General features: G+C 37.7%; 1 protein-coding gene across 2 annotated transcripts; it reads right to left on the minus strand.

Moving 5' to 3' along the window:
- Nucleotides 1–364: 364 nt before the first annotated feature.
- Nucleotides 365–6,469, minus strand: cdc25b (cell division cycle 25B). 2 transcript variants are annotated; one of them, XM_083540248.1, is made up of 15 exons: nucleotides 5,943–6,469; nucleotides 5,655–5,746; nucleotides 5,406–5,457; nucleotides 3,953–3,994; nucleotides 3,806–3,839; nucleotides 3,566–3,682; nucleotides 3,367–3,480; nucleotides 3,140–3,271; nucleotides 2,930–3,013; nucleotides 2,651–2,833; nucleotides 2,477–2,563; nucleotides 2,320–2,382; nucleotides 2,110–2,208; nucleotides 1,579–1,824; nucleotides 365–1,478 (listed from the first exon to the last, which is right to left on the minus strand). In XM_083540248.1, the coding sequence occupies exons 1-15, from the start codon at nucleotides 6,152–6,154 to the stop codon at nucleotides 1,338–1,340; spliced, it is 1,698 nt and encodes a 565-aa protein (XP_083396374.1). In that variant the 5' UTR covers nucleotides 6,155–6,469; the 3' UTR covers nucleotides 365–1,337. The 2 variants fall into 2 exon arrangements, with proteins under 2 accessions (XP_083396374.1, XP_083396373.1); XM_083540247.1 differs by having other exon boundaries at nucleotides 1,186–1,478; nucleotides 5,610–5,746; nucleotides 5,943–6,284.
- Between the last annotated feature and the right edge of the window lie 7,615 nt (nucleotides 6,470–14,084).

The following is a 14,084-nucleotide window of genomic DNA, read 5'->3' on the forward strand; positions in this document are numbered from 1 at the left end:
ACCCTCTGGACACAATTAGTTGAATTAAGTCTCTTTCCTACCCAAGTGAGAAAATGATGTCTCAGCCTGTTTAGCCAGTATAAGAACTATTTAGGTGTTTCCAAGACTAAGAATTAAGTACACTGCTCCCATAGAAGTAAAAATTTCCCAAACACCAAATTTTATACTGACACAGATTAAGCTTACAGTGCATAAGAAAAAACTGGACAATCCTCATTAGAGGTCTTTTTGGGATGCTGGGGGGGGAACCCCTTACTATCTTTGGGGACCAGCATGGCAGAAAGTTTTAAAACGTGGACATGGACAGCAACAGAACCTGGACTAGCATATTACCACACAGGGAAGAATTCACTATGTGCAAACATAGATTAAAGTAGTTTATTCCCCAAACATCACATTGTTATTGCAGTTAACAACTTACATTCACACACAGGCCCACATACGGCCAAAAGCACTCAAATCAGCTTACAAACAGATCATTAGAATTTAGGGAAGGGGAATACAATACAATTTGTTATATATATATATAAAAAATAAAATAAAAAGTTACATGCATGTTTATTGCTGGGTATTTTGGTGAACATTAAGGTCATCTCACGCTGACCAGCAGCAATCAGCCAAGCCTGTACCCCTGAGTGAGTGCAGTCAAAAACTGGTTCAATGACAGTTTGTTGCTCCCACAAACCTAAATACAACTTATGCTTTCATGTCAAATCTGAAAACACAGGAATCAGCATCAGCAATGTAATCTTTTTAAATTGGAGGGGGGTTGGGAAGAAAAAAATAAAATAAATGGCAGTGCAAAATGGCTAAGGAACCCACACTGCATTCACTATTATGCAAAAATTCCGGCCTTCTCACACAGTTGAACAGTACCAGTCATTTATAGTCAATTTTTTAAAAGTATTAAAATAGTTATTTAAAATTACCACTGATATTGACCTATATTACTGGAATTTACATAATTAAGTTAACACTGGCTGATTGTGATCAAACTAATTACAATATCTGTATAAATGGCTCAGAACCAAAATGGCAGGGACAAAGATTTGCATCAGAATATAAAGGAGCATGCTCCACCATAAACACTAGAAATATAAGTGCTTTGAGGTCTGAAATGGAGTAGAAAATGGGAGAGTCAAAACAAACCCTCCAGCAGTAATCCACTGGACCAGGCAGTGTTTGTGTGTGGGGATGAGTTAGGGCAGTAGGATGTGCTTGACCACAGGCAGGTAACCTGAACAATATTAAATATAATTTCATTAGGTCACTGCCACATACTGATCAGGTGAACACAGTGTGAGTGAGTTTAGGCAGTAAACCTGAGAACGTTTGTCTCAGAACTTTTGAAGACGGGTGTACATGTCTCTTTTGCTGCGCTCTCCAGCCCATGTGCGGCTCTTCAGGCGAAATTTCTTCATCTCATCCTTAAAGTCTTCATGATGCATTGGCCTGTACTTCTGAGGCTCACATTGCATCTGTAGAAAAATACCCAAAAATCAGTAGAAATCTAAAATTGTATAATACCTGCCATAAAATAGGAAAACCGCGTCGAGCCAAGATGAAGCGTTTACTAACCTTATGTAGGGGAAAGAAGTCCTTGTAGCCTCCCTTTAGTATGTAGAGTTCAGGGTAATGGAGATTGGGATAATAGTTGAGAAAGCGGTCTCTTTCACGAACAAAGCGACACATACGCGGGCCACGTTCAGATGAAAATTCGCAATGGAACACCAGCAGCACACGCTTTTCGGGGGATTTGGAGAGGATGGGTTGTTTGAAAAAGCACTCCTCCACTTGGTCCTCCTGATGCAAGTTAAGGGCACCCTGAAAAAAATGATTCAAGACAAAAATTTAAGTAATGCCATGTGTAACCACACAACATTTAAGGTCCAGGTTCATTGTTTTGGTCAGAAGTTTCTACACAATATGTAGAAATAGTAGAATTAAACATTACTATTTCTCACATTAAGAGCATTCTTAAACCCCAAACTGTTTTCTAAAAATAAACAGATGTGAGGTTTAGCAGTAAATAAAAAAAGAAACGTATTTAAAATAACAGCTTCAACGGTTACATTGAGGCACTGTCTATACAAACCAAACCTTCCTCACCTTGATATGCCCTCCTTCATACTCGTATGGATAGCGACAGTCAATGATAAACAGCCTCTCCACCACATCACTGAACTGTCCGTTCATTGCTGCACACATCTGATATTACAAATGGAGGGAGAAAGAAACATGAACATACTTTGATACTGTATAGGACTCAGGGATGCTCAGATTAAAGGTCTGATTATATAAAGTGAAGTGTTTACTTACAATTTCTGAAGTGATGTATTTCAAGTCTTGATGTTTTCCATCTACCGTGGGCAAAGCTGGTGGCTATCAAAAAATAAATGTAAAAAAAAATTCAGATTATTATAGCTACTCCCAAAATGAAAATTTGAAGCCAGAGAAGTACATGTCACAAGCTTACCTTGGTAAAATCACCGATGACATTACCAGGGTCAGTGTCCAATAGTTTCTCTATCTCTGCATGATTAAAGGATTTTGATCGCTGAACCTGTAACAGAGGAAGAAGTCAGAAGGTCCGAGGCTGAAACAGATACATCACTAAATAATGTGAAGTCACACAGGCGTTGGGTCAAACCTGTTGAGGAACAGCTTCCTCCTGCTCCATGGCTGTGACATGTGACCCAGCAACACTCCTCCTCCTCTTCACACGTACAGGCGTGTTCTCATCTCTGGGCCTATCGGGCCTTTTAAGCTGCGCACGACCTCCTGTTGGCATGGAGGGTGAGCGAAAGAGCCCTCGTGGCCGACATCGAACCGGCTGCAAAACATGAAAAGTCAGCTATGAGCAAAATCAGTGTGGCATGTGCATCAAATCAGTAAGAAGCATACAAAAGGTCAGGAGGTTCAAACTTACAGAGTTTGCAGCATCCATGCTTTGGTCAGCAACCAGAGGTGCGGTGAGCAAACTAGCCATTGCAGAAGGTACCTCAGAGTCAGTCTACCGGTTTTAGGGAAAGCAAAACATTAATATTTACCTGGTTTATTTGCATGCTTCAATCTATAGAAGCCCACCCCTTCCCCATTACATTAACTTTTCTCCAAGCAAAAAAAAAAAAAAACTCACCTCTACATCATCAAGTACATCTAAAAAACCATCGTCATCGTCATTAGGAAAGCTGGAGAATGATGTGCGTCGCAGTGTGAAGGGACTGTCACTGTCCGGTGAGGCTAGCGGATTAGATGAGGTAGGAGAAAGCTGTTGGGAGGACGAAGGAAATTCAGTCACGATGCTCATTATCAAAATGCCCAAAACAAAAACACTGAAGGGCGGAATTTTAAAATCACTGTTACCATAAGAGCAGGGGCAGAGTTGGGCCGACTTGCAAACGCTTCCTTTGCCTCCCCAGTTGAACGCAGTTGACCGCGAGAAACTGGCTTGGTAGGTTTCTTAAATTCAAAACTTGTCTAGATAAAAAACGCAAAGATTAGACAGGTGAAGCAAACGTGTTGCTGGACATGTTCATAAATGTGACTTATACCAAAGACTTACATCATGCAGATTCTCCTTGTTGTCCAAACTGATGGTGCAGCCCTGAGTAAAGACTCCATAACGAGGCAGATCAGAATCTCTACTCTTTAAATTGGGACTGTGGCCAAGCAACTGCAGCTGAAGACAAAAAGCCAAAGAATGAACAACCATAACATCATGACTAAAGCAAAGCTTAAACATTTGGCCCTTGTCTTAACAGCATTAAATTTACAAATGAGCAACACGACTGGATATACTTACCGGTAACGAATTTATCCTGCGAATAGGCAACCTTCTGTAAAGACAAAAAAAAATAATAATAAATAAATAAAAATATACAATTTAATTCGTTTTAGAGCAAACATACAGGGATCAATTTAGCTATAGCATAAAAAGAAAAAAACTTACTCGTTTATCACTCTGGTAGCATTCTGTATAGCCTGCTCAAACCTTAAAGAATGAGTAAAAAGAGACAGTTAGATACATTGCCAAATTACAGAACACACAAAATTAGGCCACAAAAGAACTGAACAATGCATTTATGCATTAAGAGGGGGCCCCTTACCACATACTGGAGTTTAAACATATTGAGATCCCCACCTGTATGCTAAAGAGTTCCTACAAGGAGATTGGGTCTTCTAATCAACCATATGCGCCCCCCCCCCCCCCCCCCCACACACACACACACACACTAACCCCTAATGCAAGCCCCCCTTTGTCAGAGAATAGAATGAATGGTGCTTTGAAGGGGGAGGAGAGGGTATGTGTGTTTTGAGCAAAGGAAAGGGGTGAATTAGCAAGCCGGGTGCAGCCAGGCTGGTAGGGGGGCCACCTTTCATTACACCGGCCCAGACAAGCACACGCTATCCATGCCGCTCCATTCAAAAAGATTGGGAAGCGTGCCGGTCCATACGCCCAACCCCCTTGTGCTTTGTGTAAAAACGCACCCACCACTACTGCATGGGTAAGAAACAGCTGCTAGTCAAAAGCAGGCTGTGAATGAATGGGCTCTTCACAAATGCCAATTGATGAAAAAAAAAAGGCAGCACACCTCAGATATCCAGATTTCCAGGAACAGACGCCTACACAAAGATGGGCTACCACACGTCACACAGTGATAAAGAACAAGCGACCACATGCAGTCATACTTTCAGCTGGCACATGCTGCGCCACTAAAGGGAAAAGTAATCAGCAAATAAAAGCCTAATTTCCAGCACCTCTATTAATTAAGCATGTGGTGCATGGTGATCACAAATCTAAAAACAAACGCGGCCAATATTTACTGGCGGTTGCAACGTCACAACCTAATCCCTACAAGATATCAAACCCTGCCATATAGTGTCCACAAGCCAGTAGGGATTAGATGGAATAAGATCAATAACACTCAAGTGTGTATATCCTTCGTTCTTCTCTAAACTATTCACCACCCATAGTCTTGAAATAAGAATAAAAATAACTGAACCCCATCCGTAAATTCAAATAAGTTACAAGCCAGAAGTAGATGTTTGGCTCATATAAACTTATTTGGTGTAACCATGGATAAGAATTGAAAATAAACATTAACTGCAATCAATTAATGTATCTATACACAGAATAATAGCATAGTATACAGCTGATGCTGAATGCAATTTTTTTTATCAGGAATGAATGGATGATGAACGATTCGTTAAAGAATGCTTTAAATGTTTCTTCAAATAGCGTGTACTGATTGTTACTTGAAAAACAAGATGAAAGAGAACATAGTTCGATTACAAAGAACCTAACAGAGCTATGGGATGACACACATGGATTTTTGTTTATGATTTTTTTGCATAATAAACACATTATGCAGACATTTCCCCCAGAACCCCCCATAACTCACTTGCGTTCTGCATCCACTGGATCCACAGGGCTGGGAGAGTCCAGGCCCAGTCCTGCAATTTGGAGGAAGCTAATTAGCCTACGCATGTGTAACTGCATTCCAGTGGCATTAGCATGCTACAAAAATAATACACGGACACAAAAAACCGTATGCCTACAAAAATTGAGTTGGAAAAAAAAAAATCTCCGGCCCAGTCATTATTACCATGGAACTGATTAATATGAGAGCGGAGAGGGCGGCGGATTTCACCTGCATCTGAGGAAGTGTCGGAAGCGAATGACGGAATCTTCAGTAAGGGCACACTCTTTTCCATTTTCTTCCTTTTGGGGGTCTCGCATTGCCTAACAAGACATTATATTAAGGCATTAAATGATTGATGAATACATACATCAGCATACCAGTTGTACAGCGCAGCCCGTGTAACAGGAAGTAAGATACACAAGCTGGCTCAAGTGTTAGCAAGTTATCTAGACATAATACAATCCTCACATAGGAATAAAGAATAAATGAGCCTTGCTGCAAATAAGTATTGCTCACCCTTCGAGAAAAGCGAGATTGTCCATGTTGAGTGTCAGGTTAGTCACAGGAGACAGCAGAGAGGTAGTTCCGGGGGAGAAGAGGTTTTTGATGCATGGGGAGCCTTTCAGCTCGAATTCGGGTAGAGTTGGCCTGGAAACTCTGGGGACTGAGTCGGGGCCTCCAGTCACCTCCAGGCTAACAGGGCTGAAATCACTTGCAGGTTTCTCCATTTCTACACTCGATGATAGCTGAGGGTAATTAAAAACTAAACTTCAGCCTGTCTTAAAACTGAAAGAGGCAGATGGTCTTATCAAATGAAAAAAAAAAGCTAGCCAAAAGTTAGCTCGATGGCTAGCTCGTTCGCAAAGCGGTTTCATAAAAAAATTAGATTTTAAGAAAAACGCGCTGCAGAACCGCACATGGCGCCGACCGCTAATATAAATAGTCCTTGTATTTTTTAAAACTCATCTCCTTTGTTCCTTCTTGTCGGAGAGCTACCGCGTCAAGCGCACTCTCTCTGACCATCTCCAAACTCCGCTGTGAGAAAAGAAGTGCCGCGGCTTAGCCCTTATTTATGTTCAAAATATGCAGCCCAGGAGCGGCAATTGGAACAGCCTATGAACGAACCCGATAGATCGAATCTGACCAATCAGAGGAGTCTGCGTTTTTCTCCGTAGTGTTCTTTAAAAAATGTAGGCATGACAGGCACACTATGTGGCCAATCAGAGATTAGCGCACGTGTCAAGTCATCCAATGAGGTTCGGTTTTTGACACTGACGGGCGACGGTAAGTAAAAATATCCGCATAGGAAGAGGAGGATTTTCTTTTTTTTTCCCGCGGAACGATTCAAGCCCAGCTTCGACACGCCCTCAACAAGAACTCAGCCAATCGTAAGGCAGTAGCCACGCTCGGACTGTACCACAATGTGAAAGAAAAAAGGTTAAAATTTTAGCACTTGAACTGATATTATAATTGCTATCAAATGATATACACCACAAATGGAAATGTAGTTTTTAAATAAGCAAAGATTGGCTAAACATGCATTGTTGTGTTTCAGTACATCTTAAACAGAATACAAAAAACGACATACTTGATAGGTATTATTATTATTATGTTGAACTCCATTTTATGTAGCTGGAGTTTTTGTCACAAAAGCCTGAATCATTTTTGTTGCAATAGTTCTTGGAACTTGTGGCAGCAATGTTCACAGGACTACACTTACTAATAGCCCACATTTTTCAGTAGGCAATTTTAATATCGTCAGTGTGTCACATTAAGGAACACAAATATTTATTGGTTGGTGAAAAACTTTTTCTCTCTATTTTACAAACAGATCTGACATTACTTTTCGGCATGTCATAGCAACCAGTTGGTCTCCGAAAGCAGCTGGTCCCCTATTTAACAAGATCCCTCCAAAATCCAGTACAAAGAAGCTGTGAGAACATTGGGGGAAGCTGTAAGCATAGCTAAAACAACACATTTTGCTGCATTTAAAATGTTTAGAATGACAGTAGAAATGTCCAGTGCAAAAAACACATTTCACCAAAAACATTTTTTTATTTAGATGATGTAAAATGCAACGAATATGGTCAGACCATTTAAAAAAGAGACATGTCAGATGTGTGTCGGTGGTTCTGCCCTTTAACTGCTATAAAACAATACAGACTGATGCTATTCCAGCTTTTTGTCCTAAAGCTGTTGAATCCTAATTCTCCTACGAAAGCCCTTTTTTTGTGTGTCTTTCACATATAAATCATAGCTTATCAAAATTATTTAGTGCGTATAGAGTATTAGATATTCCAAGTTACACAGATCTGAGCTTTTCTAGCTTTTCTTTCAGTTGGTCCTCTCAGCTTTAATTCAAAGCAAAACAAAATGGTTACCATGCTACCTTTGCTATTACATATCTTACTGAGCTCCTAATTTTTTGTCTGAACCACTTGTGTAATAACAAAAAGCTTTGAGATCATGATGAAATTGGTGTAGGGAAACAAATTAACAAAGTATTTTATTTAAAAATAAAATGTAGATAGCACATTTAATCGCCCTTCACTAAAAAAAAGAGTGTGATTGAACATATCGTGTTTTTCTGTTATGAACTTAACAATAGAGAGTGAAAAAAATTCAAATTCATCCAGGAGTAAAAACTAGTTAAACTGGCCCTTTGTAAAGGAGCTCCAGGAGGCAAGCTCAGGCGCTTCTATAGACAGCTGTTTGCTTACATGTAAAAACGTGTCATGAGGGTTTACACTAGGATGGCAGGGTTGTTCAGGGTGTGTGAGATAAACAGTGTTCGGGTAGGGACAACCTCACACATGCTCACGTATTGTTAGCAGTAGGTCTAGCATACAGTCTCAACTTATGTAATAAAGAACAAGAACAAATAACAAGAAAAAATCTTCTATTCATGTATTGCATTTAATATCTACTGGACTAATATTTAAGCCTGTATACATTAGGGTGGTCTCAGAGTAATAGCTTATGAATGCATTATGTATGTGCATTGACCCGTTAAGAGTGTCCCTAAGGAATAATGATCTTCCTGGCTGGGGTGTAAAGTGGGGCACAAGGAAACAAACCCCCATCCAAAGCAGCAATGAAATGGCAGTGAAGCTCGAGTCGGCAGCACCAAGCTGAGGCCACGTCTCCCCCACCCTATCACAAATGCGCACTCAGACAAGATTATATCAGCCACACCAGAATGTTTATTTCAGTTAAGGTCAAGTCACATTTGAATGGTTGATTAAAACCACTATAATAGATATGCATCATAATTTCATTTATACTTTTAAATTAAAATGTTAAACAATTTAGGACATCTATTATATGACATTTTTAGAACAATTTTGATTCTAGCAATTGACATTTTGGTCATCATAGTACAACAAACCATTACTCTAATAGACAGTTGTAAATATTCTTTATATGATTTCATTTTGCTTCAGACTTAAGTGTATGCACACCACTTTTTGTCATTTGTGGCTGTTTCAAAATTGCAAGTGAAATTTTTTCTTAGTCTGTGCTTGTGAGTTTTTCAAAAATTTGTTTGTATTCTTTAGTTTTTCACCATTAACCTGAGCAATTGGCCTCAGACAACAGGGAGTCCAAAGGGCAGTTCATTAACACATGCTTAAAACCAAGGCTAAAGGAAAAGGAAAAATTCTTGGGCTGAAGAGAAAATACATTTGCACATGATTTTTTTACACATGCCTTCCTTATTAATGACAAATGTAATGAAGACAATACAATACATCCTACCGCATAAGTATATTAATAGACATTTAAAATATAAATGGCCATGATGACATTTATAGGCAATTACATTTTTCTTATCGTCATCTAAACAGTAAAATTTCTAAATACCTTTGGCCAGTATATCTTACTTGTTGACCAATGCCCCTTCCAACGTTTTAGAAATGAAGCAATTGAAGGTTTTATTATATTTTATTTGTTGAAGAATTTTTCCCGAACCAAAGTGTTCCCAATCTCATAGCTCAAAGAAGACTTGCAGTATTGATCAGCATTTAGCATCTAACACATCTGTGTTTTCTAGACGACCTTTGCTCTTTAATTGCCTACTATCAAGTTATCAAACTTCCATAAATCTATCTTATCTTCAGCTTATCCCACTGGTTAAATTTAAGACAAACGAAAGGAAGGTGGCTGGAATATATTTAACAAATGAAGTGTAATTTAAATATATTATTAAAACTCCAGGTTGTAAGTTGCAAAAACAACCATGTGCCATTGTTAATGTAAACCAAGTTCCAAGTCGAAGAAAAATGCACAAGCTCTTTAAAAATACAGTTGTACTTATTCTTATTTTATTCTTTTATTTTTTAGTTTAACTCAGACTTGTTTTATTTGTCACTAGAAATTTTTTCAATGCAAACTGGAAAAAAGGTAAATTGGTATAAATTACAAAACTGGCAACTTTCTAATTCCAGAAACTCAACAAATATTTGTGTTTTTAATTTCATAATTCACATCATGGCAGCAGTATGACTGCATGCCAGCACTCTGAAAATAGCAGGGTGCCCATTGCTGAGCAGTGTCTAGAGGTCAGAGAGAGGGAAAGAGAGAGAATGGACACAAGATGAACAGCTGTCCAAGAGGCCCTGAGGGACAGATGGACTGACTGGAAAAGAAAAACTCTGCCCCAGGCCAGAATTCTGGAGGGAAACATGAATGACAGAGACAAAGGAAAAAGGGGTGGAGGACAATGACAAGAAAGAAGACAGGAGATGCCTTTAGAGGGAGGAAAAGTCACCAATAGGACCAAGAACTGAAACAGAATAAAAGCACTTAGATCTTAGAAACATTAAAATAAGTGGAGAAACACTGGGAGATATAAGAGGTGAAGAGACCAAAATATGAAAGATGTATATACTTTTACATGCTACATCATACGATTAATGGCGACTGAAAACTTAATGTATTTCATGCTTTTAGTTTCAGTATTATAGAAAATATATGCACAAATATAATTGTTTACCAAGTATGTCATTATAAAAATACACCCATGAACATCATTATAAGAAAAACACATGGGAAATGGTAGTTCAGTGGTTAAGATGTTGGACTTGAAAGGAAGGCTGTGAGTTCAAATCCAATTACGCTCCCACTCCTGGACCCTTGAGCAAGGGGGGACCCTTAACCATCAACTGCTTAGTTGTATAAATGAGATAATTGCGAGTCACTTTTTGGTGTCTGCTAAATGAAATTAAAGGAAATGGAAATTATATAAAAGAAATAAATAATATGACAAGCAAGCCAACAATTTAACCAGTTATTTTTATTTGCCGACGTAAAACAAAACTGGGATTCTATTTTAAATACTGTACACACGCATGCGTGCACGTAGGCAGACAGTCAGACAGATAGATAGAAATTGAGGTTTTGTATGTTGTGGTAATGAGCAAAGATAATTTTATCAGGCAGTGATAAACATCAATAATAAAAACAATTATCTCCTCTTTTATGGCTGATAACCCATACACAATATCCCATTAAAGACAGGTAACTTATTAAAAGGAACTGGAAAGTTAATTTAAGAGCACATTATTGTGTACAAAATGTATTCTATTAACGAACCTTGCATCGCTCTCTAAAACAAATACTTATATTTTATACTTAAATAAATAAGAAATTAGGAATAAGTAAATATATCATAAATTGATCTGTAGATTTGTGAAGTGGTTTCTTAGTAGACAGACTTCTGATAGGAATGTCATGAGTTCAAATCCCAGCACCCCACAGCTCCCACTTTAGGGCAAGGTCCTTAACCCTCAACTTCACAGATTTATAAATGAAATAATTTTCTCTGTAGTGCAATAAATGTAAATTATAAGCAGAAGAAGTCAGTAAGTGCCTTAAATTCTTGAATTATAAAAATGTTGGGTTACTGTGTAAGGGCCATAAATGGAAATTCTTAATATTTGAACAGAAAAAATATCACCCTCCCCAACACTTTTAATTTCCAACATTTAACTTTCTAGAGGTGTCCATGTACCTTCAACTAGACCATACATACACAAATCTAAAACACATTAAATAATTTCAGCATGCACAAGACAAATATATTTTCTTTGTTTCGATTACAATAGCAAGTCCATGACTGTCCAAATGTTAGAGATGCTTGGCATTTCAAAAGAAAAATCCAACGACACATTTACAAGTACTCGGGTCTAATTATTCTTGTGTCGCTTACTGACACAGAGAGTGTGAGAAAGACCATCAACAGTGAGTGTGATGGCAGTTGAGTGTTTTCATGAGGATCTGATGTGCCAAAAGCTAGTCTTTGATGTGACCAGAGCTCTTGTCTGATGACAAAGTGCTTCCTGAGGACCACCTCTGATGTAGCGTGCCAGAATAGATATACACAGTGCCTTATAGTCATTAATAATCCATATCGCAATGGCTGTGATAAATTTTTCATTAGTGTGGTCACATTGACTCAAATTCTGTTTCAGAAAGCTGTCTAACACCTTGACATGCACATATATATGCACCCATTAATGTTTGTGATAACAGTCATTGACAATTTAATTCACTCAGACTATTTTTTTAAAGTTGCCAAAGAGGAGTAATTAAATATAGAAAATGTCGTTGGAGATTTCTCCTATCTTCCATGCGTTAGGTTTTTAATTGGTTGAAGGGGGATACAGTATAACCTGTTTTCCTTTGTTGAATCTGAAATTTACATTTAAATATATACATTTGGTTAGGAGTGTTGTAAAAGAATATGGTTTACTTATTCAGCTGAATGGATTTCTTAGTGGCATTAATAATAGTAATAAAATAGTAATAATGCATTTACAATTTCTGCAACAGAGATCATCAGTAAACCCAAGGTGGGACAGTACAACTAAAGAGAACAGAGGCAGATATATTTTAAACCTGCCCCCTGATAGGAGGTGTTTTGGTGTAAATAGAAGCACCTCAGAAGAGCTGAGTTTACATTTTCTTATCATTAAGCCGACCAGTCCAAACAGGGATCTCTAATCGCAAATCTAACTCACTCTTTCTTCATTTATTATGTGGACAATTTTCTCTACAATAAAGTCATGTATCATATCTAATTTCTTTTTGGCCTTTTGTATGGTGGCCCTGAAGCGTAAAAAAATAGTTATGGGTCAAAGAAAAACAAACAAGCAAACAAATATTTAAATGTAAAGTGCTAGCTCCAAATTTTTTTTTATAAATTATTATTATAATTAATATTATTATTATTATTATTATTATTATTATTATTATTATTATTATTATTATTATATTTTTTATTTGCAATTCACAAAAGTAGACAGAAGATATTAGTCCTTACTGTGTGTCCTAATAGCACAAACAAAAACATAATTTCTTACCTAGATGCATTTTTAATTTAAGACGTGTGTGTGTGTGTGTGTGTGTGTGTGTGTGTGTGTGTGTGTGTGTGTGTGTGTGTGTGTGTGTGTGTGTGTGTGAAAGAGAGAGAGAGTGTGGGCCGGGGGCAGTTGTTGCTGTACATCTGTCCTGTATGACTCAGATGAAATTTGGAAGGAGACAAAAGTTAATTATTTCTTGATTATTCTACTCAGTAGGCATGTCCTCAAGGCAGAACAGTACATTAGACTCCATAAACATTCATTTCCACCCTTTTCCTCTCTAAATACTAACCTGGTTAAGTGGTACATTTCTATGCAAACTATGCGTTATCAAAGGCTGTTTTCTAAAAACAAAACAAAAAAAACAACAACAAAAACCACATCTTATATGAAAGCGCCACCTGGTGTTCATGTGTGACACTGCACTACCAGCCTTCAGTGTTGTGTATCGGCGCTGCTATTTACTGCACACACATCTACGTATGTAAGAGCTACTCTATGTCGTTTATGTATCTGTCGGAATAAAAGCCATATAAGGCTCTTAAAAATATATATATTTTTAATCCACATGCACATGAAAACACAGTATTAATAATTGCAGAACAGCTATTTGGGCAAATTTTATAAGATGATCTGATATTCTTATTTAGTTTATTATATATAATAAAAGTAACATAGATAATGAAAAAGTCATGGAAAATCACATTGATTTAAAAAAAAATGAGATTGTAGACAAGCTAGTAAGATTAATTTGTGAACAAGACAACTGAACGAATTCAGCCCCAAGTGACAATGGTCATACTGTCACATCTTGACAGGTGAGAAAGTGCACAGACTGATTCAAAGTCTAACTTGTATAGAATGAATTAGAATGAAAGAAATATAATGTTACATTTTAGTATAAACCATAATACAATAGCTATTACAGTGGGTACGGAAAGTATTCAGACCCCCTTAAATTTTTCACTCTTTGTTATATTGCAGCCATTTGCTAAAATCATTTAAGTTCATTCTTCTTCCTCATGAATGTACACACAGCTCCCCATATTGACAGAAAAACACAGAATTGTTGACATTGTTGCAGATTTATTAAAAAAGAAAAACTGAAATATCACATGGTCCTAAGTATTCAGACCCTTTGCTGTGACACTCATATATTTAACTCAGGTGCTTTCCATTTCTTCCGATCATCCTTGAGATGGTTCCACACCTTCATTTGAGTCCAGCTGTGTTTGATTATACTGATTGGACTTGATTAGGAAAGCCACACACCTGTTTATATAAGACCTTCCAGATC

The sequence above is a fragment of the Silurus aristotelis genome, assembly GCF_946808225.1.
Source record: "Silurus aristotelis genome assembly, chromosome: 4".
Taxonomy (NCBI): domain Eukaryota; kingdom Metazoa; phylum Chordata; class Actinopteri; order Siluriformes; family Siluridae; genus Silurus; species Silurus aristotelis.